The 23,715-nt window shown below is 42.2% G+C and overlaps 1 protein-coding gene across 3 annotated transcripts in view; it reads right to left on the bottom strand.

Moving 5' to 3' along the window:
• LOC143793647 (uncharacterized) overlaps nt 1-22,670 on the bottom strand; it is a 42,432-nt gene extending 19,762 nt beyond the window's left edge. For all 3 annotated transcript variants that reach the window (XM_077280705.1, XM_077280706.1, XM_077280707.1), the window contains exon 1: nt 22,554-22,670. In XM_077280705.1, coding sequence (XP_077136820.1) covers nt 22,554-22,623 — 70 coding nt within the window. In that variant the 5' untranslated portion in view covers nt 22,624-22,670. The remainder of the gene's footprint in view (nt 1-22,553) is intronic.
• Nucleotides 22,671-23,715: the final 1,045 nt, after the last annotated feature.

The following is a 23,715-nucleotide window of genomic DNA, read 5'->3' as shown; positions in this document are numbered from 1 at the left end:
GAATCCATAGTCTCACTGCACTTACAGTAAAGAATCCATAATCTCACTGCTGTTACAGTAAAGAATCCATAGTCTCACTGCTCTTACAATAAAGAATCTATAGTCTCACTGCTCTTACAATAAAGAATCCATAGTCTCACTGCTCTTACAATAAAGAATCCAGAGTCTCACTGCTCTTACAGTAAAGAATCCATAGTCTCACTACTGTCACAGTAAAGAATCCATAGTCTCACTGCTCTTAAAGAACCCATAGTCTCACTGCTCTTACAATAAAGAATCCATAGTCTCACTGCTCTTACAATAAAGAATCCATAGTCTCACTGCTCTTACAATAAGGAATCCAGAGTCTCACTGCTCTTACAGTAAAGAATCCATAGTCTCACTGCTGTCACAGTAAAGAATCCAGAGTCTCACTGCTATCACAGTAAAGAATCCATTGTCTCACTGCTCTTACAATAAAGAATCCGCAGTCTCACTGCTCTTACAATAAAGAATCCATAGTCTCACTGCTCTTAAAGAATCCATAGTCTCACTGCTCTTACAATAAAGAATCCATAGTCTCACTGCTCTTACAATAAAGAATCCATAGTCTCACTGCTCTTACAATAAAGCATCCATAGTCTCACTGCTCTTACAATAAATAATCCATAGTCTCACTGCTCTTACAATAAAGAATCCATAGTCTCACTGCTCTTACAATAAAGAATCCATAGTCTCACTGCTCTTACAATAAAGCATCCATAGTCTCACTGCTCTTACAGTAAAGAATCCATAGTCTCACTCCTGTCACAGTAAAGATTCCATAGTCTCACTGCTCTTACAATAAAGAATCCATAGTCTCACTGCTCTTACAGTAAATAATCCAGAGTCTCACTGCTCTTACAGTAAAGAATCCAGAGGCTCACTGCTTTTACAATAAAGAATCCGCAGTCTCACTGCTCTTACAGTAAAGAATCGCCAAATGTGATTATGATTTTATCCTCTTTCTTCTAGACCTTGTGGATTCCTCTTTGTCACCGCCGTAAGTTTAGGTGTAAACCAATCATTATGCAGATCTCTCTACTGTTAATATATTTGTAACATAGTAACATAGTAACATAGTAACATAGTTAGTAAGGCCGAAAAAAGACATTTGTCCATCCAGTTCAGCCTATATTCCTATATTCCATCATAATAAATCCCCAGATCTACGTCCTTCTATAGAACCTAATAATTGTATGATACAATATTGTTGTGCTCCAGGAAGACATCCAGGCCTCTCTTGAACCCCTCGACTGAGTTCGCCATCACCACCTCCTCAGGCAAGCAATTCCAGATTCTCACTGCCCTAACAGTAAAGAATCCTCTTCTATGTTGGTGGAAAAACCTTCTCTCCTCCAGACGCAAAGAATGCCCCCTTGTGCCCGTCACCTTCCTTGGTATAAACAGATCCTCAGCGAGATATTTGTATTGTCCCCTTATATACTTATACATGGTTATTAGATCGCCCCTCAGTCGTCTTTTTTCTAGACTAAATAATCCTAATTTCGCTAATCTATCTGGGTATTGTAGTTCTCCCATCCCCTTTATTAACTTTGTTGCCCTCCTTTGTACTCTCTCTAGTTCCATTATATCCTTCTTGAGCACCGGTGCCCAAAACTGGACACAGTACTCCATGTGCGGTCTAACCAGGGATTTGTACAGAGGCAGTATAATGCTCTCATCATGTGTATCCAGACCTCTTTTAATGCACCCCATGATCCTGTTTGCCTTGGCAGCTGCTGCCTGGCACTGGCTGCTCCAGGTAAGTTTATCATTAACTAGGATCCCCAAGTCCTTCTCCCTGTCAGATTTACCCAGTGGTTTCCCATTCAGTGTGTAATGGTGATATTGATTCCTTCTTCCCATGTGTATAACCTTACATTTATCATTGTTAAACCTCATCTGCCACCTCTCGGCCCAAGTTTCCAATTTATCCAGATCCATCTGTAGCAGAATACTATCTTCTCTTGTACAATGTAATAAGATGGCTCCTAAGCTTTTGCTTTTCCAAACTGAAGAATAACCCCAAGTTTAATAACCTGTCTTCTGCAGTCTCCCATTCCCTTAATAACCTTGGTTGCTCTTCTCTGCACCCACTTTAGCTCCTCTCTGTCCTTATACACGGGGCTCAGTACAGTACACAGTATATAAGTGGGTCCTCAATGGTGACTTGTGTAGAGACTAGTGTTGAGCATTCCGATACTGCAAATATCGGGTATCAGCCGATATTCGCTGTATCGGATTTCCGATACTGAGTTCCGATACTTTTAAGATATCGAATACCGAAATTGGAAGTTCCCATAGTGGAATGATGCATTATAATGGAGTGTGGGCGGTGCGTGGGCAGAGACTGTGTGTCTGTGTGTGCGGGCGGGGTCTGTGCGTGACCGTGGGGGGTCTGTGTAGGCCTGCCGGGGGTCTGTACGGGCCTCTCAGGGGTCTGTGCGGCCTGCCGGGGTCTGTGCGGCCTGCCGGGGTTCTGTACGGGCCTCTCGAGGGTCTGTGCGGCTGGCCGGGGGTCTGTGCAGCCTGCCGGGGGTCTGTGCGGCCTGCCAGGGGTCTGTGCGGGCCTGCTGGGGGTCTGTACGTGCCTGCTGGGGGTCTGTACGCGCCTGCCAGGGGTCTGTGTGGCCTGCCGGGGGTCTCTGCGGGCCTGCTGGGGGTCTGTACGGGCCTGTCGGGGGTCTGTGTGGCCTGCCGGAGGTCTGTGCGGGCCCGCCGGGGGTCTGTATGGGGCTCTCGGGGGTCTGTGCGTCCTGCCGGGGGGGTGTGCGTCCTGCCGAGGGTCAGTGTGGGCCTGCCGGGGATCTGTGTGGCCTGCCGGGGGTCTGTACGGGCCTGCTGGGGGTCTGTGCGGGCCTGCTGTGGGTTTGTGCAGGCTGCCGGGGTTGTGTGTCTGTGCAGGCATCGTCCGATGGGACTACAAATCCCATCAGGCTATGCCTGCTACAATGACAGTGATTGACAAATTAGCCAATGATGGGACAGTAGTAGTCCCATCATCCGGCTAATGTGTTGAATGTAAAAAAAACACAAACATACATACTACATACATGCTACATACATACTACATACATACAACATACAGTACATACTACATACATACTACGTACTACATACATACTACATACACACAACATACATAGTACATACATATTACATACTACATACATACAGCATACATAGTACATACATACTACATACATACATACATACATACAACATACATACATACAACATACTACATACATACTACATACATACATACATACATACTACATACATACATACAACATACATACATACATACAACATACTACATACATACATACTACATACATACATACTACATACAGTACATGCTACATACATACATACATACATACAACATACATACATACATACATACTAAATACATACTACATACATACAACATACATAGTACATACATACTATATACATACAACATACATAGTACATACATACTACATACTACATACATACTACATACATACAACATACATACTACATACATACACACTACATACATACTACATGCATACTACATACATACATACTACATACAACATACATACATACTACATACATACATACTACATACATACAACATACATACTACATACATACAACATACATACATACATACTACATACATACTACATACTACATAAATACTACATACATACATACTACATACATACAACATACTACATACATACTACATACGTACAACACACATACTACATACATACTACATACATACTGTACATACATACAGCATACATACTACATACATACTACATACAAACATACTACATACTACATACATACATATTACATACATACAACATACATACTACATACATACTACATACATGCAACATACTACATACATACTACATACATACAACATACTACATACATACTACATACAACATACATACAACATACTACATACGTGAAACATACTACATACATACTACATGCATACAACATACCACATACATATTACATGCATACAACATACATACTACATACATACTACATACATACAGCATACTACATACATACTACACACATACTACATACATACAACATACATACTACATACAATACATTCATACATTACATACAATACATACATATAGACATACAGTACATATAATACATCAGGTTTTTGCTGTCAGGCACAATCCAGCAAGTTTTGAAAAAAACAGATCCGTTTTTTTCCGCCGGATCCGTTTTTTTGTCGTAGAGTTGTATTAGCGCCGGATTGCGCCTGATAGCCACGCGTTTTTTTTGCCGAATCCGTCGCTGTGCGTTTTTTCGCCGGACAGAAAAACCATTCCTCTGTATGTGTTTTCTGTCCGGCGGAAACAGCTTTTTTGACGTATCCATACTTCAGCGCCTGCAAAAAACGTAAAATAATTAACCGTATACTACCTGTCCACGATTGTCAAATTAATAACAAGTGTCCCACGACGATCTCCCCTATAGAACAGTGACATCGGGTGATGTCACTGCTCTATAGGAACTTCAGTGACACACTGACAGGAGACAATGGCTCCTGCAGTGCATCACTGAGGTTACTATAGTTCACTGGTCTCACTTTATGGCAATTGCTGCGTGGGAAATTTCTCACACAGCAATGCCAAAAGTGAGACTAGGGACTATTTTTTTACAGTGGCGGAGGAATATAGTGCGAAAGGATACCTTCCTCCCGTCATTGTGTTCCTGGAGCCCCTGGAGAGCGGTCGCATCAGCTGATGCTGCTGTTCTCCATGGGAGATCGTTGTGGAACACTCGTGGATTTCTGCAGATCAGGAAATATATTGTTTGTTATTTTAATATTTTTTACAGTTGACACTGGCGTCGGGGAGCAAAGTGACAAGTGATGGTGAGTATGTAATCTATGTTATATGTACTGTATGTTTGTATGTATGTAATGTATGTAATGTATGAATGTATTGTATGTAGTATGTATGTAGTATGTATGTATGTATGTATGTTGTATGTATGTAGTATGTATGTTGTATGTACGTATGTAGTATGTTGTTGTGAATTCTGCTCTTGGGTTCCCTCCGGTGGTGGTTGGTGGTAATGCAGTTGTCTCTGGATTGCAATCCTGGGCAGGTGTCCCTGCTGATTGCAGGTCTGACTGGGGTATTTAAGGTTGCAGGATTCATTAGTCCTTGCCAGTTGTCCATTGTTCTTGGAGGTTTTGGATCTCAGTCTGGTTCCCCTGCCCTGCTGCCAAATCAGCAAAGATAAGTGTCTGGTTTTTGTTTCTTCAGCACACATGCTGTGTGCTTTACAAATCAGTGCTATTCATTGTTTTTTCCTGTCCAGCTTAGACTGTGTCAGGATTTTTTCAGTCAAGTTGTATTCTCAGGAGATGCAGATATACGTTCCATGTCTTTAGTTAGATGGTGGAATTTTTGTATTATCTGCTGTGGATATTTTCAGGGTTTTGATACTGACCGCTTAGTATTCTGTCCTATCCTTTTCTATTTAGCTAGAGTGGCCTCTTTTGCTAAACCCTGTTTTCTGCCTGCGTGTGTCTTTCCTCTAATACTCACAGTCAATATTTGTGGGGGGCTGCCTATCATTTGGGGTTCTGCTCTGAGGCAAGATAGGATTCCCATTTCCATCTATAGGGGTATTTAGTCCTCCGGCTGTGTCCAGGTGTCTAGGATGGTTTAGGTACACCAAACGGCTACTTCTAGTTGCGGTGTCAGTTTAGGGTTTGCGGTCAGTACAGGTTCCACCTTCTCCTGAGAAAGTCTCATGCGGCTCCAAGGTCACCGGATCATAACAGTACAACTGGCCAACAATGAGTTAAATGCATCTCAGAAGAAGGGAAGAAAGGTGTTGAGCCATTTTTTTTTCTGTAGCCTGCTTTGTCTTTTCTTCCCTCTTTTTCTCTGGGTGGCTGAGGAGTCTGGTGCTAGCATGAATATTCAGGGATTAGCTTCTCGTGTAGACCAGCTTGCTGCTAGGGTACAGAGTATTTCTGATTATATTGTTCAGACTCCGGTTTTAGAGCCTAAGATTCCTATTCCTGATCTGTTTTTTGGTGACAGGTCCAAATTTTTGAGTTTTAAAAACAACTGTAAACTGTTTTTTGCTCTGAGACCTCGATCCTCTGGTGATTCCATTCAGCAGGTTAAAATTGTCATCTCCCTGCTGCGTGGTGATCCTCAGGATTGGGCATTTTCCCTGGAATCTGGGAATCCGACCTTGCTTAATGTAGATGCCTTTTTTCAGGCTTTAGGATTATTATATGATGAACCAAACTCTGTGGATCAAGCGGAGAAGACCTTGTTGGCCCTGTCTCAGGATCAAGAGGTGGCAGAATTGTATTGTCAGAAATTTAGAAAATGGTCTGTGTTGACTAAATGGAATGATGATGCTTTGGCGGCAAATTTCAGAAAGGGTCTTTCTGAATCCGTTAAAGATGTTATGGTGGGGTTTCCCACGCCCTTCGGTCTGAGTGATTCTATGTCTCTGGCCATTCAGATTGATCGGCGCTTGCGGGAGCGTCGAACTGTACGCGCTGTGGCGTTGTCCTCAGAGCAGATGCCTGAGCCAATGCAGTGTGATAGGATTCTATCTAGAACGGAACAACAAGGATTCAGACGTCAGAATAGGTTGTGTTTTTATTGTGGCGATGCTTCTCATGTTATTTCAGTCTGCCCTAAGCGTACAAAGAGGATCGCTAGTTCATTTACCATCAGTACTGTACAACCTAAATTTCTGTTATCTGTGTCCTTGATTTGCTCATTGTCATCATTTTCTGTCATAACGTTTGTGGATTCAGGCGCCGCCTTGAACTTAATGGACTTTGAGTTTGCCAGGCGTTGTGGTTTTCCCTTGCAGTCTTTGCAGAACCCTATTCCTTTAAGGGGCATTGATGCTACACCTTTGGCTAAAAATAAGCCCCAGTTTTGGACACAGGTGACCATGTGCATGGCGCCAGCCCATCAGGAAGAGTGTCGATTTCTGGTGTTGCATAATTTGCATGATGCTATCGTGCTGGGTTTTCCATGGTTGCAGGTACATAATCCTGTGTTGGATTGGAAGTCTATGTCCGTGACTAGTTGGGGTTGTCAGGGGGTTCATAATGACGTTCCTTTAATGTCAATCTCCTCTTCTTCCTCTTCTGAAATTCCAGAGTTTTTGTCTGATTTTCAGGATGTATTCAATGAGCCCAAGTCCAGTTCCCTTCCACCGCACAGGGACTGTGATTGTGCTATTGACTTGACTCCAGGCTGTAAGTTTCCTAAGGGCCGACTTTTCAACCTGTCTGTGCCTGAACATACCGCTATGCGGAGCTATGTTAAGGAGTCTTTGGAGAAGGGGCATATTCGGCCATCTTCTTCATCGTTGGGAGCGGGATTTTTTTTGTTGCTAAGAAGGATGGCTCCTTGAGATCCTGTATTGATTATCGCCTCTTGAATAAGATCACGGTCAAGTTTCAGTACCCTTTACCTCTGCTTTCCGATTTGTTTGCTAGGATTAAGGGGACTAGTTGGTTTACTACTAAGATTGACCTTCGGTGGGCATATAATCTTGTTTGTATTAAGCAGGGTGATGAATGGAAAACTGCGTTTAATACGCCCGAAGGCCATTTTGAATATCTTGTAATGCCATTCGGACTCTCTAATGCTCCATCTGTGTTTCAGTCCTTCATGCATGATATCTTCCGGACTTATCTGGATAAATTCTTGATTATATATTTGGATGACATTTTGATTTTTTCCGATGATTGGGAGTCCCATGTGAAGCAGGTCAGGATGGTATTTCAGATCCTTCGTGACAATGCTTTGTTTGTGAAGGGGTCTAAGTGTCTCTTTGGAGTACAGAAGATTTCTTTTTTGGGCTTCATTTTTTCTCCTTCATCTATAGAAATGGATCCGGTTAAGGTTCAGGCCATTCATGATTGGATTCAACCCACATCCGTGAAGAGCCTTCAGAAATTTTTGGGCTTTGCTAATTTTTATCGCCGTTTCATTGCTAACTTCTCCAGCGTGGTTAAACCCTTGACCGATTTGACGAAGAAGGGCGCTGATGTGGAGAAATGTCTCTGCCTTTCAGGAGCTTAAACGCCGATTTACTTCTGCCCCGGTGTTGCGTCAACCGGATGTTTCTCTTCAGTTTCAGGTTGAGGTTGATGCTTCTGAGATTGGGGCAGGGGCCGTTTTGTCCCAGAGGGATCCTGTTGGTTCCTTGATGAAACCGTGTGCCTTATTTTCCCGTAAGTTTTCGCCTACTGAACGCAATTATGATGTCGGCAATCGGGAATTGTTGGCTATGAAGTGGGCGTTTGAGGAGTGGCGACATTGGCTTGAGGGAGCTAAGCACCGTATTGTGGTCTTGACCGATCATAAGAATCTGATTCACCTCGAGTCTGCCAGACGGCTGAATCCTAGACAGGCTCGATGGTCCTTGTTTTTTCCCCGTTTTGATTTCGTGGTCTCGTATCTTCCGGGTTCTAAGAATATTAAGGCTGATGCCCTCTCTAGGAGTTTTTTGCCTGATTCTCCTGAGGTCCTTGAACCGGTCGGCATTCAGAAAGAAGGGGTGGTTCTTTCTGCCATTTCCCGATTTACGACGGGTTCTTCAGGAATTTCAGGCTGACAAACCTGACCGATGTCCAGCGGGGAAACTGTTCCTGACAGATGGACTAGTAGAGTGATTTCTGAGGTTCACTGTTCTGTGTTGGCTGGTCATCCTGGTATTTTTGGTACCAGAGATTTGGTTGGTAGGTCCTTTTGGTGGCCTTCTTTGTCACGTGATGTGCGTTCTTTTGTGCAGTCCTGTGGGACTTGTGCGCGGGCCAAGCCTTGATGTTCCCGTGCTAGTGGGTTGCTTTTGCCATTGCCGGTCCCTGAGAGGCCCTGGACGCATATTTCTATGGATTTTATTTCTGATCTTCCGGTTTCCCAGAGGATGTCGGTTATCTGGGTGGTTTGTGACCGGTTCTCTAAGATGGTTCATTTGGTGCCTTTGCCTAAATTGCCTTCCTCTTCAGATTTGGTTCCGTTGTTTTTTCAGCATGTAGTTCGTCTGCATGGTATTCCGGAGAATATTGTGTCCGACAGAGGTTCCCAGTTTGTTTCTAAGTTTTGGCGAGCCTTTTGTGCTAGGCTGGGCATTGATTTGTCTTTTTCTTCCGCATTTCATCCTCAGACAAATGGCCAAACCGAGCGAACTAATCAGACCTTGGAGACTTATTTGAGATGCTTTGTGTCTGCTGATCAGGATGATTGGGTGGCTTTCTTGCCATTGGCCGAGTTTGCCCTTAATAATCGGGCTAGTTCGGCTACTTTGGTTTCGCCCTTCTTTTGTAATTTTTGTTTTCATCCTCTTTTTTCTTCAGGGCAGGTTGAGCCTTCTGACTGTCCTGGTGTGGATTCGGTGGTTGACAGGTTGCAGCAGATTTGGGCTCATGTGGTGGACAATTTGGTGTTGTCTCAGGAGGAGGCTCAACGTTTTGCTAACCGTCGTCGGTGTGTTGGTTCCCGGCTTCGGGTTGGGGATCTGGTCTGGTTGTCTTCCCGTCATGTTCCTATGAAGGTTTCTTCCCCTAAGTTTAAGCCTCGGTTTATTGGTCCTTATAGGATTTCTGAGATTATTAATCCGCTGTCTTTTCGATTGGCCCTTCCGGCCTCTTTTGCTATCCATAATGTCTTCCATAGATCTTTATTGCGGAAATATGTGGTGCCCGTTGTTCCCTCTGTTGATCCTCCGGCCCCTGTGTTGGTTGATGGGGAGTTGGTTGAGAAGATTTTGGATTCTCGCTTTTCGAGGCGGAGGCTTCAGTACCTTGTTAAATGGAAGGGTTATGGCCAGGAGGATAATTCTTGGGTTTTTGCCTCTGATGTCCATGCTGCTGATTTGGTTCGTGCCTTTCATCTGGCTCGTCCTGATCGACCTGGGGGCTCTGGTGAGGGTTCGGTGACCCCTCCTCAAGGAAGGGGTACTGTTGTGAATTCGGCTCTTGGGTTCCCTCCGGTGGTGGTTGGTGGTAATGCAGTTGTCTCTGGATTGCAATCCTGGGCAGGTGTCCCTGCTGATTGCAGGTCTGACTGGGGTATTTAAGGTTGCAGGATTCATTAGTCCTTGCCAGTTGTCCATTGTTCTTGGAGGTTTTGGATCTCAGTCTGGTTCCCCTGCCCTGCTGCCAAATCAGCAAAGATAAGTGTCTGGGTTTTGTTTCTTCAGCACACATGCTGTGTGCTTTACAAATCAGTGCTATTCATTGTTTTTTCTTGTCCATCTTAGACTGTGTCAGGATTTTTTCAGTCAAGTTGGATTCTCAGGAGATGCAGATATACGTTCCATGTCTTTAGTTAGATGGTGGAATTTTTGTATTATCTGCTGTGGATATTTTCAGGGTTTTGATACTGACCGCTTAGTATTCTGTCCTATCCTTTTCTATTTAGCTAGAGTGGCCTCTTTTGCTAAATCCTGTTTTCTGCCTGCGTGTGTCTTTCCTCTAGTACTCACAGCCAATATTTGTGGGGGGCTGCCTATCCTTTGGGGTTCTGCTCTGAGGCGAGATAGGATTCCCATTTCCATCTATAGGGGTATTTAGTCCTCCAGCTGTGTCGAGGTGTCTAGGATGGTTTAGGTACACCCCACGGCTACTTCTAGTTGCGGTGTCAGTTTAGGGTTTGCGGTCAGTACAGGTTCCACCTTTTTTTGAGAAAGTCTCATGCGGCTCCAAGGTCACCGGATCATAACAGTATGTATGTAGTATGTCAGGGGGACTTGTCAGGGAGTCACAAAAACACTGAACTTTAGGAAGGCAAAGTTTGACCAGCTTAGAGATGCCCTTAATCTGGTAGACTGGGACAATATCCTCAGAAATAAGAATACAGATAATAAATGGAAAATGTTTAAGAACATCCTAAATAGGCACTGTAAGCGGTTTATACCTTGTGGGAATAAAAGGACTAGAAATAGGAAAAACCCAATGTGGCTAAACAGAGAAGTAAGACAGGCAATTAACAGTAAAAAGAAAGCATTTGCACTACTAAAGCAGGATGGCACCATTGAAGCTCTAAAAAACTATAGGGAGAAAAATACTTTATCTAAAAAACTAATTAAAGCTGCCAAAAAGGAAACAGAGAAGCACATTGCTAAGGAGAGTAAAACTAATCCCAAACTGTTCTTCAACTATATCAATAGTAAAAGAATAAAAACTGAAAATGTAGGCCACTTAAAAAATAGTGAGGAAAGAATGGTTGTAGATGACGAGGAAAAGGCTAACATATTAAACACCTTCTTCTCCACGGTATTCACGGTGGAAAATGAAATGCTAGGTGAAATCCCAAGAAACAATGAAAACCCTATATTAAGGGTCACCAATCTAACCCAAGAAGAGGTGCGAAACCGGCTAAATAAGATTAAAATAGATAAATCTCCGGGTCCGGATGGCATACACCCACGAGTACTAAGAGAACTAAGTAATGTAATAGATAAACCATTATTTCTTATTTTTAGGGACTCTATAGCGACGGGGTCTGTTCCGCAGGACTGGCGCATAGCAAATGTGGTGCCAATATTCAAAAAGGGCTCGAAAAGTGAACCTGGAAATTATAGGCCAGTAAGTCTAACCTCTACTGTTGGTAAAATATGTGAAGGGTTTCTGAAGGATGTTATTCTGGATTATCTCAATGAGAATAACTGTTTAACTCCATATCAGCATGGGTTTATGAGAAATTGCTCCTGTCAAACCAATCTAATCAGTTTTTATGAAGAGGTAAGCTATAGGCTGGACCACGGTGAGTCATTGGACGTGGTATATCTCGATTTTTCCAAAGCGTTTGATACCGTGCCGCACAAGAGGTTCGTACACAAAATGAGAATGCTTGGTCTGGGGGAAAATGTGTGTAAATGGGTTAGTAACTGGCTTAGTGATAGAAAGCAGAGGGTGGTTATAAATGGTATAGTCTCTAACTGGGTCGCTGTGACCAGTGGGGTACTGCAGGGGTCGGTATTGGGACCTCTTCTCTTCAACATATTCATTAATGATCTGGTAGAAGGTTTACACAGTAAAATATTGATATTTGCAGATGATACAAAACTATGTAAAGCAGTTAATACAAGAGAAGATAGTATTCTGCTACAGATGGATCTGGATAAGTTGGAAACTTGGGCTGAAAGGTGGCAGATGAGGTATAACAATGATAAATGTAAGGTTATACACATGGGAAGAAGGAATCAATATCACCATTACACACTGAACGGGAAACCACTGGGTAAATCTGACAGGGAGAAGGACTTGGGGATCCTAGTTAATGATAAACTTACCTGGAGCAGCCAGTGCCAGGCAGCAGCTGCCAAGGCAAACAGGATCATGGGGTGCATTAAAAGAGGTCTGGATACACATGATGAGAGCATTATACTGCCTCTGTACAAATCCCTAGTTAGACCGCACATGGAGTACTGTGTCCAGTTTTGGGCACCGGTGCTCAGGAAGGATATAATGGAACTAGAGAGAGTACAAAGGAGGGCAACAAAGTTAATAAAGGGGATGGGAGAACTACAATACTTAGATAGATTAGCGAAATTAGGATTATTTAGTCTAGAAAAAAGACGACTGAGGGGCGATCTAATAACCATGTATAAGTATATAAGGGGACAATACAAATATCTCGCTCAGGATCTGTTTATACCAAGGAAGGTGTTGGGCACAAGGGGGCATTCTTTGCGTCTGGAGGAGAGAAGGTTTTTCCACCAACATAGAAGAGGATTCTTTACTGTTAGGGCAGTGAGAATCTGGAATTGCTTGCCTGAGGAGGTGGTGATGGCGAACTCAGTCGAGGGGTTCAAGAGAGGCCTGGATGTCTTCCTGGAGCAGAACAATATTGTATCATACAATTATTAGGTTCTGTAGAAGGACGTAGATCTGGAGATTTATTATGATGGAATATAGGAATATAGGCTGAACTGGATGGACAAATGTCTTTTTTCGGCCTTACTAACTATGTTACTATGTTACTATGTATGTTGTATGTATGTAGTATGTATGTAATATGTTGCATGTATGTAGTATGTATGTAATATGTATTTAGTATGTATGTTGTATGTATGTAGTATGTTGTATGTATGTTACATGTATGTATGTAGTATGCATGTAGTATGTTGTATGCATGTTGTATGTATGTATGTAGTATGTATGTTGTATGTATGTATGTTGTATCTATGTATGTAGCATGTATGTAGTATGTTGTATGCATGTTGTATGTATGTAGTATGTAAGTAGTATGTTGTATGTATGTTGTATGTATGTGGTATGTTGTATGTATGTATGTAGTATGTATGTAGTATGTTGTATGTATGTTTGTGGGTTTTTTTTACATTCAACACATTAGCCGGATGATGGGTCTACTGTCCCATCATTGGCTAATGTGTCAATCACTGCCATTGTAGCAGGCATAGCCCGTTGGGACTTGTAGTCCCATCAGATGATGCATGCACACAAACACAAAGACCCCTGAGAGGCCAGCACAGACCCCTGAGAGGTCCGTACAGACCCCCGGCAGGCCGCACAGACCCCCGAGAGGCCCATACAGACCCCCAGCAGGCCGCACAGACCCCCGGAAGGCCCGTACAGACCCACGGAAGGCCGCACAGACCCCCAGCAAGCCACACAGACCCCCGAGAGGCCCGTACAGACCCCCGGCAGGCCCGCACAGACCCCCGAGAGGCCCATACAGACCCCCAGCAGGCACGCACAGACCCCCCACGGTCCCACACAGACACGCAGTCTCCGCCCACGCACCGCCCACACTCTTCCCCCCCTCCGGAACAGGATGTACAAGGAAAGAAAGGGCTTATTTTCATTCCAATATTTGTGTCCCATTGACTTGCATTGGTTTCCGGTATCGGTATCGGCGATATCCGATATTTTTTAGATATCGGCTGATCCAATCCGATCCCGATATTTCCCGATATCGGAAGGTATCGCTCAGCACTAGTAGAGACAAAACTATGTTCTCGTCATCTCTGCCTCTTTTAGCACATCCCATTATTTTATTTGCCTTTGTAGCAGCTGCCTGACACTGGCCACTATATGTGAGTTTGTCGTCCACCCATACTCCCAAGTCTTTTTCAGTGATAGTTTTGCCCAGTGGTTTACAATTTAGCACATAATTATACATTTTATTTCCTCTACCCAGGTGCATGACCTTACATTTATTTTCGTTAAAATTCAATTGCCATTTCTCACCCTAAACTCCAATTTACATAATTCCTCCTTAATATTAAATTGTCCTCCTCTGTGTAAATTACCCTGCAGAGTTTAGCATCACCTGCAAATATTGGAATTCTACCTTGTTTTCCCCCTACAATATCATTGATAAATATGTTAAAAGGAAGAGGGCCCAATACTGACCCCCCGTGGAAGCCTTCTGAGAACTGATTGTTCGGTAAGTGCTATAGCTTGCCGAATAAGGAGGAAGCACAAGATATTCGCTCATCTCTAATAATAACCAGCTCTTAACCCAATTACACATATTTTTCACTAGTCCCATTGCTCTTTTTTCTATACCAACCTTTCATGTGCTTCTGTATAACACATCTGTATATATAGACAGTATACAGAGTGCTCCCCTGCTCCAGTCTGGCCCTTACCTCCTCATAGAAGCCGATCACAGGACCGATCCCTCATAAACCCACGTGATGCTGGGTCATGAGGGTATTCTTAGTGAGATCTTCCAGCATAGTGTCTCTAAGGAAACCCTCAAGGATGGTAACACAGTAGAGGTTACTCTTACAGGCCTGTAATTTCCAGGCTCCGATTATGTTCCTTTTTGAATATTGGCACCACATTTGCTCTTCAGTTTAGACCCTGTTATTATGTGATCCTTAACCCCTAAACTACCGCTGATACGCCTTTTAATGGTGACAGTTAAGGGTACCTATTCCTCAGCGAAATTTGTACATAGTGCTCTCCAGCATTGGAAAATCTCCGGGGTCTTGGCTACTAGGGGTATCTAAGACCCTGGAGAACAGGATTCAGGTCAGTTTTTACTGTCTCCTGTCACGTTATCACAAAAAAAAATTAGATTTTCCATTAATTTCACTCTCCTCGGATATGATCTAGCATACAACAGGAGAGAGAAATGGGGTCCCCCGAGCACCCCCGGTACCTGCACCATCCCCAGACCCTCCTGCTCCATCCCGCAGCCCTCCACGTCATCTTCCTGGAAGAAAATAGTGGACGCATGTGCAGTGCGTCCGCCGATATCTGCCATCCGGTACCCGGCAGCAATAGGAGATTTTTCCTATTGGCTCATTTTGATCACTGTGATAGACCCTATCACAATGATCAAAATAAAATAGTAAATCAAACCCCCTTTTGTCGCCCCCTTAGTTAGGGAAAAACAATAAAATAAAAAATTGTAATTTTTTCCATTGTTTGGTTTGCGGTTAGGGATGGGGTTGAGCTGTGGTTAGGGTTGTGTTAGGGTTGAGGTTGGGGTTAGGGTTGGGGCTAGGGTTATATTGGGGTTACGGCTGTGGTGTTGGTGTTATGGTGGTGTTTTGCTTGGTGTTTTTTTGCATTCAAAAAGTCAAATGATGCTACCTCTCTTCTGAGCCTTGCCATGCACCCAAACAGTGGGTTTCCCCCACATATCAGCGTACTCAGGAGAAATTGCACAACAAATTTTGTGTTCCATTTTCTCCTGATATCTTTGTGAAAATAAAAAAGTTTGGGTCTAAATTAAATTTTTTGTGAATAAAGTTAAATGTTAACTTTTTCCTTCCACATTGCTTTAGTTCTTGTGAAGCACCTAAAGGGTTAATAAACTTCTTGAATGTGGTTTTGCACACCTTGAGGGGTGCAGTTTTTAGAATGTGTCACTTTTGGGTATCTTCTATTATATAGACCCCTCAAAATCACTTCAAGTGTTAGGTGGTTCTTAAAAAAATAATTTTGTAAATTTTGTTGGAAAAATTAGAAATCGCTGGTCAACTTTTAACTCCTATAACGCCCTAACAAAAATAATTTATGTTTCCAAAATTGTGCTGATGTAAAGTAGACATGTGGGAAATGTTATTTATTAACTATTTTGTGTGACATACTGTATCTATGTGATTTAAGGACACAAAGAACTAAAAGTTTCAAAATTGCAACATTTTCTAAATTTTTGGCAAATTTCTGTTGTTTTTTTCATAAATAAACACAAGTCATATTGAAGGAATTGTACCACTATCATGAAGTAAAATATGTTACGAAAAAATGTTCTCAGACTCAGTGGACTCCATTGATGTGCTCCAGAGTTATAACCTCAAAAAGGGACAGTGGTCAGAATTGTAAAAGTTGACCGGTCATTAAGGTCAGGGGTTTAATATTAGAAACAATGGTCCATTTATCACAGAACATAATTGCTGCAGTACTCGTTGGTGTCTGCCGTCTGGGCCCGGTGATATGTCTACATTAATGATTTTCTAGTGGCATCATTATTTCTAAGGACCAACATTATCATTTTTAAGTTTTTTGTTTACGTAGCTGAAAAATACTTTTGGATTATTTTCACTTTCTTTGGCAATGAGTCTCTTTGTCTCAATATTAGAAAATTGATTTCATTTTTACACAATTTTTCTAATGAATATTTATTGCTTCATCACTACCCTCTGTTTTTGTTTCCTTGTCTCCTCCCTCAGCTATTATTTCCTTGTTTCATCCTTCTTTTATCATTTACTTTTTTCTCTTATATTATTTCCTCACCTCCTCCATCTTGTTTTATTTCCTCACGTCCTCCCTCTTGTATTGTTTCCTTCTCTCCTCCCTCTTGTATTGTTTCCTTCTCTCCTCCCTATTGTATTTCCTCATCTCCTCCCTCATCTATTATTTCCTTGTCTCCTCCTTCTTGTATTATTTCCTCATCTCCTCCCTCTTGTTTTATTTCCTCGCCTCCCCCTCTTTTATTATTTCCTTTTCTCCTCCGTCTTGTTTTATTTCCTCACATTCTCCCTCTTGTATTGTTTCCTTCTCTCCTTCCTCTTGTATCGTTTCCTTCTCTCCTCCCTCTTGTATTATATAATTGTCTCCACCCTCTTGTTTTATTTCCTCATCTCCTCCCTCTTGTATTATTTCCTTGTCTCCTCCTTCTTGTATTATTTCCTCATCTCCTCCCTCTTGTATTGTTTCATTGCCTTCTCCCTCTTGTATTAATTATTTCCTTCTCTCCTCCATCTTGTATTATTTCCTCACCACCTCCCTCTTGTATTGTTTCCTTCTCTCCTCCCGCTTGTATTATTTCCTCTTTCCTTCCCTCTTGTATTATTTCCTCATCTCTGCCCTCTTGTATTATTTCCTCATCTCCTCCCTCTTGTATTATTTCCTCATCTCCTCCCTCTTGTATTATTTCCTCATCTCCTCCCTCTTGTATTATTTCCTCATCTCCTCCCTCTTTTATTATTTCCTCATCTCCTCTCTCTCTTGTATTATTTCCTTGCGTCCTTTCTCTTGTATTATTTTCTCACCTCCTCCCTCTTGTATTATTTCCTCATCTCCTCCCTCTTGTATTATTTCCTCGTCTCCTCCCTCTTGTATTATTTCCTCACGTCCCCCCTCAAGTATTGTTTCCTCACATCCTCCCTTTTGTATTGTTTCCTTCTCTTCTCCATCTTGTATTATTTCCGCATCTCCTCCCTCTTGTATTATTTCCTCATCTCCTCCCTCTTGTATTATTTCCTCACGTCCCCCCTCATGTATTATTTCCTGACATCCTCCCTCTTGTATTATTTCCTTCTCTTCTCCATCTTGTATTATTTCCTTGTCTCCCCCCTCTTGTATTATTTCCTCACTTCCTTATCTTGTATCGTTTCATTGCGTCCTCCCTCTTGTATTATTTCATAACCTCCTCCCTTTTGTATTATTTCCTCATCTCCTCCCTCTTGAATTATTTCCTCACGTCCTCCCTCTTGTATTATTTCCTTCTCTCCTCCATCTTGTATTATTTCCTCATCTCCTCCCTCTTGCATTATTTCCTCACCTCCTCCCTCTTGTATTATTTCCTCATCTCCTCCCTTTTGTGTTACTTCCTCATGTCCTCCTTCTTGTATTATTTCCTCATCTCCTCCCTCTTGTATTATTTCCTCATCTCCTCCCTCTTTTATTATTTCCTCATCTCCTCTCTCTCTTGTATTATTTCCTTGCGTCCTTTCTCTTGTATTATTTTCTCACCTCCTCCCTCTTGTATTATTTCCTCATCTCCTCCCTCTTGTATTATTTCCTCGTCTCCTCCCTCTTGCATTATTTCCTCACGTCCCCCCTCAAGTATTATTTCCTCACATCCTCCCTTTTGTATTGTTTCCTTCTCTTCTCCATCTTGTATTATTTCCTCATCTCCTGCCTCTTGTATTATTTCCTCATCTCCTCCCTTTTGTGTTACTTCCTCATGTCCTCCTTCTTGTATTATTTCCTCATCTCCTCCCTCTTGTATTATTTCCTCATCTCCTCCCTCTTTTATTATTTCCTCATCTCCTCTCTCTCTTGTATTATTTCCTTGCGTCCTTTCTCTTGTATTATTTTCTCACCTCCTCCCTTTTGTATTATTTCCTCATCTCCTCCCTCTTGTATTATTTCCTCGTCTCCTCCCTCTTGTATTATTTCCTCACGTCCCCCCTCAAGTATTATTTCCTCACATCCTCCCTTTTGTATTGTTTCCTTCTCTTCTCCATCTTGTATTATTTCCTCATCTCCTGCCTCTTGTATTATTTCCTCATCTCCTCCCTCTTGTATTATTTCCTCACGTCCCCCTCATGTATTATTTCCTGACATCCTCCCTCTTGTATTATTTCCTTCTCTTCTCCATCTTGTATTATTTCCTTGTCTCCCCCCTCTTGTATTATTTCCTCACTTCCTTATCTTGTATCGTTTCATTGCGTCCTCCCTCTTGTATTATTTCATAACCTCCTCCCTTTTGTATTATTTCCTCATCTCCTCCCTCTTGAATTATTTCCTCACGTCCTCCCTCTTGTATTATTTCCTTCTCTCCTCCATCTTGTATTATTTCCTCATCTCCTCCCTCTTGCATTATTTCCTCACCTCCTCCCTCTTGTATTATTTCCTCATCTCCTCCCTTTTGTGTTACTTCCTCATGTCCTCCTTCTTGTATTATTTCCTCATCTCCTCCCTCTTGTATTATTTCCTCATCTCCTCCCTCTCGTATTATTTCCTCACGTCCCCCCTCATGTATTATTTCCTCACATCCTCCCTCTTGTATTGTTTCCTTCTCTTCTCCATCTTGTATTATTTCCTTGTCTCCCCCTATTGTATTATTTCCTCACTTCCTTATCTTGTATCGTTTCATTGCGTCCTCCCTTGTGTATTATTTCCTCATCTCCTCCCTCTTGTATTATTTCCTCACGTCTTTCCCTCTTCTATTATTTCCTTCTCTCCTCCATCTTGCATTATTTCATCGCATCTTTCCTCTTTTATTATTTCCTCATCTCCTCCCTCTTGTATTATTTCCTTCTCTCCTCCATCTTGTATTATTTAATCGCCTCTTCTCTCTTGTATTATTTCCTTCTCTCCTCCCTCTTGTATTATTTCCTCATCTCCTCCCTGATGTACTATTTCCTTGCCTCCTTCCTTTTGTATGAACTTCTCTCCTCCCTCTTGTATTATTTCCTCACCTTCTCTTTCAGGTACTGTTTCCTTCTCTCCTCCCTCTTATATTATTTCCTCATCTCCTCCCTCTTGTATTATTTCCTTGTCTCTTCCCTCTTGTATTATTTCCTCACCTCTGCTTTCATGTATTGTTTCCTTCTCTCCTCCCTCTTGTATTATTTCCTCACCTCCTTTCTCTTGTATTATTTCCTCATCTCCTCCCTCTTGTATTATTTCCCCTTCTCCTCCCTCTTGTATTATTTCCTACTCTCCTCCATCTTGTTTTATTTCCTCACATCCTCCCTCTTGTATTGTTTCCTTCTCTTCTCCCTCTTGTATTATTTCCTCACCTCCTCCCTCTTGTATTATTTCCTCATCTCCTCCCTCTTGTATTATTTCCTCACCTCCTCTCTCGTGTATTGTTTCCTTCTCTCCTTCCTCTTGTATTATTTCCTCACCTCCTCCCTCTTGTATTATTTCCTCACCTCCTCCCTCTTGATTTATTTCCCCATCTCCTCCCTCTTGTATTGTTTCCTTGTGTCCTCCTTCTTGTATGATTTCAATGTCTCTATATATTGTGCGCAGGTCATATTTAGGGTGATTATAATAGTCTTCTGTGGAGAAACGGGGTCAGTGGGTGCTCTCGTCCGCTGGCCCGGCTGTCTTTAGCAAGACTGCATGGACCAGGGCTCATACCACTGAACGTCCGCTCTATCTCCCGGTGGGCAATACACTACACAGACATCACAGGGCTAAGGTAAAACAGTGTGGCAATACTTTATTGAACCACAACACACCATAGCAAACAGAACAATCTCAGCAATTACCCCAAGATGGTGCACATTACAGGGCCTCACCCTTCCGCTGACTCGCCGAGATAATGGTAGATGTTACGTCAGAGCTCCCAGGGTCACTACTCCACCTGTGGTATACACGCAGAGAGGAGGTAACGACAAGCGTAGGGAGATAACCGAGAGCAGTCCTGTGTTCTTTCAGCTGGGTCCGATGTACCCTAAGCTGAGATCCTAAAGAGTCACCAGAAGAAAAGTCTCTTTTATACTGCAGGCATGTGATCTAGTTTTAGATTTACCCAGTGTCCTTCAGTCCAACATCAAGATGAGGTAAACAATGGTGATGTGATCATGTAGTACTACTTGACCATTCAATCTATTTGCTCAGTCTTTCCCTCTCTGCTTTAGAAGTCACCAAGTTGGTTCCAGATTTCAATGCACAATTAGCATATCAGCATACATCAATAAACAAAGATAAACACACACTATGTACAGTCACTATTAGGCCATGTGCACACGTTCAGGATTTTTCGCGTTTTTTTCGTGTTTTTTCGCTATAAAAACATGATAAAAACGCGAAAAAAAAGCTTACATATGCCTCCTATTATTTACAGGGTATTCCGCATTTTTTGTGCAAATGTTGCATTTTTTTCCGCAAAAAAATCGCATCGCGGAAAAAAAAGCAACATGTTCATTAAAAATGCGGAATTGCGGGGATTCCGCACACCTAGGAGTGCATTGATCTGCTTAGTTCCCGCACGGGGCTGTGCACACCATGCGGGAAGTAAGCAGATTATGTGCGGTTGGTACCCAGGGTGGAGGAGAGGAGACTCTCCTCCACGCACTGGGCACCATATAATTGGTGAAAAAAAAAGAATTAAAATAAAAAATAGTCCTATACTCACCCTCTGATGGCCGCCGAAGTGTTCCCGCCTCTCCCGTGCATGCTCTCTCTTCGGTTCCTATAGATGGTGTGGTTCAGGACCTGTGATGACGTCGCTGTCTTGTGATTGGTCGCGTGATGGCTCATGTGACTCACGTGACCAATCACAAGCCGCGACGTCATCGAAGGTCCTGAACCACACCGGCATCTATAGGAACGGACGCCGCTGAGATCGGCTGTCTGCAGAGGGTGAGTATAACCATTTTTTTATTTTTTTTATTATTTTTAAACATTCTATCTTTTACTATAGATGCTGCATAGGCTGCATCTATAGTAAAAAGTTGGTCACACTTGTCAAACAGTATGTTTGACAAGTGTGACCAACTTGTCAGTCAGTTTTCCAAGCGATGCTACAGATCGCTTGGAAAACTTTAGCATTCTGCAAGCTAATTACACTTGCAGAATGCTAAAAAAAACGCGAAAAAAACGAAAAAAAAACACAAAAAAAAATATGCGGATTTCTTGCAGAAAATTTCCGGTTTTCTTCAGGAAATTTCTGCAAGAAATCCGGACGTGTGCACATACCCTCACATACTTACCCAGTGTGTTAGATAGTATATCAGTTTGCAAGTTTGTCTTCTCGACCCACCAGACATAAACACTTAAATCCACAAGCCAATATACAGATAAAAAGTAAATTCTTTTGGTTTGTAAAAACATGGTTGTCTGGGAAATTAAGATACAATCTGGTTTCTTCACATCTTCCATTTGTTTTGTACTTTTATACTCAGGACTTTGTCCTATTTTATGGCATAAGATCATGTCTGTGCCGCTGGAAATTCTCCTTCCTGCTGATCAGTGTCCTTGTAGCCCCTCTACTAAACATGTTATTACAGGAGAGGTGACGGAGAACTCATTATTTTGTGACCAGTATTACCCAAGTGCCCCCGGACCCCACATCTATTGATTATTGTTTGGTCTAGTGTTAGATTTTCTGCACAATCCAGTGTGTAATTATTCTTTCTCACCTCCACAGTATGTGACTGTATGTGAGTTGTACCTGACCAGTTTGTGTCTGTACGACGACATATACTGTATTATTGTATCCAATTGTGTGATTGTGACAACGGCACAAGGTGGTGCCTGACTGGATCTAAGTCTGTAGATTGTAGAGATGCTGATAAAAAATAAAATAACTCACCGGAAAGTTTCTTCTCCTTTTGCAGGACTTCAAGAAATCTCAGGTCGGCGTAAGTCACAGTATGGGCCATATCTGTCCTGATCACCGGCTGAGGATGGGGAACTCACTGCAAGAAAAGAGGAAGGAAAGTAACAAACATATTATTATAATGAAGCTAGAAACAGAAAATCATAAGAGAAAATGACAGGAAATGCAAAATACCAGAAACCACCATCTAGGAAAATTAATGAAAGAGGAAGAATTAGAAGAACTTCTCACTATTTTTACTGCTATCATTATGTAAAAATCAAAAGACAAAAACTTTTTTTTAATGAAAGCTAACTGAAAAAAAATGATTTTTAGACAAAAAATAAATGTGTTTGAAAAAGACACAAAGATAAAAATGTGCAAAAATAGAATTTCAAACAATGTTATCAAAGACATAAAATGTATAAAAAACACAAACCCTATACGAGTAAGCTAGAAAAGTAAACAGTCATTATAATCAGCCTCCAGGATTTAATCTGGGGGCCCCGATACATCTTATAACACCCAGACGTCATCCTACAAGAGCAATTTTAGCATCTGCATGCTGCGGCCCACAGGACAACCCGGGCTCCACTGTTCTTTGTCTGGATAGAAACCTACTAAAAAATGAATCTTAAACCATCCGGTTAATGTCCAAGAGTAAAAATGCTTTATTAATTCATACAACATTACATCAGAATGTAAAGCATTAATACCACTTAGGATAAAAAGGAGATGTCTGGACATAAAGCAGGTAATAGCAAGTAGATACGACATGAAGTACAAGCAGCAGCAATCGCCTGGATAACTGCACGAGAAGGAAAAGTCATGAAATTATGGACGGGAGCGATAGAGGTCCTACATTATCACCATCTCTGGATTTCTCCAGTCTGGAGTCTGAACCATGAGCAGAAATCCCGGCCCTCACTGAGGTTAGTACCGGTCTGAGGAAGGATCACACTCTTGTACAAGTCATTAGGATCCGCTGGTGATCACTGACCAATGACTGCCCTGATGCACTCGATGGAGACAAGTCTGGAGACTCTGCAGCTACAGAAGCAGGTTTATACCATGCAGGCTGCTCACAGCAGTATGATGAGCATGTTAGCTGGTGTTGTGGATGTGAAGACCTGAGGTTGTGGGCTGTAATAATCAC

The sequence above is a fragment of the Ranitomeya variabilis genome, chromosome 1, assembly GCF_051348905.1.
Source record: "Ranitomeya variabilis isolate aRanVar5 chromosome 1, aRanVar5.hap1, whole genome shotgun sequence".
Classification (NCBI taxonomy): domain Eukaryota; kingdom Metazoa; phylum Chordata; class Amphibia; order Anura; family Dendrobatidae; genus Ranitomeya; species Ranitomeya variabilis.
Note: the sequence above shows the minus strand (reverse complement) of the source record. Positions and strands in the feature narration are given on the sequence as shown.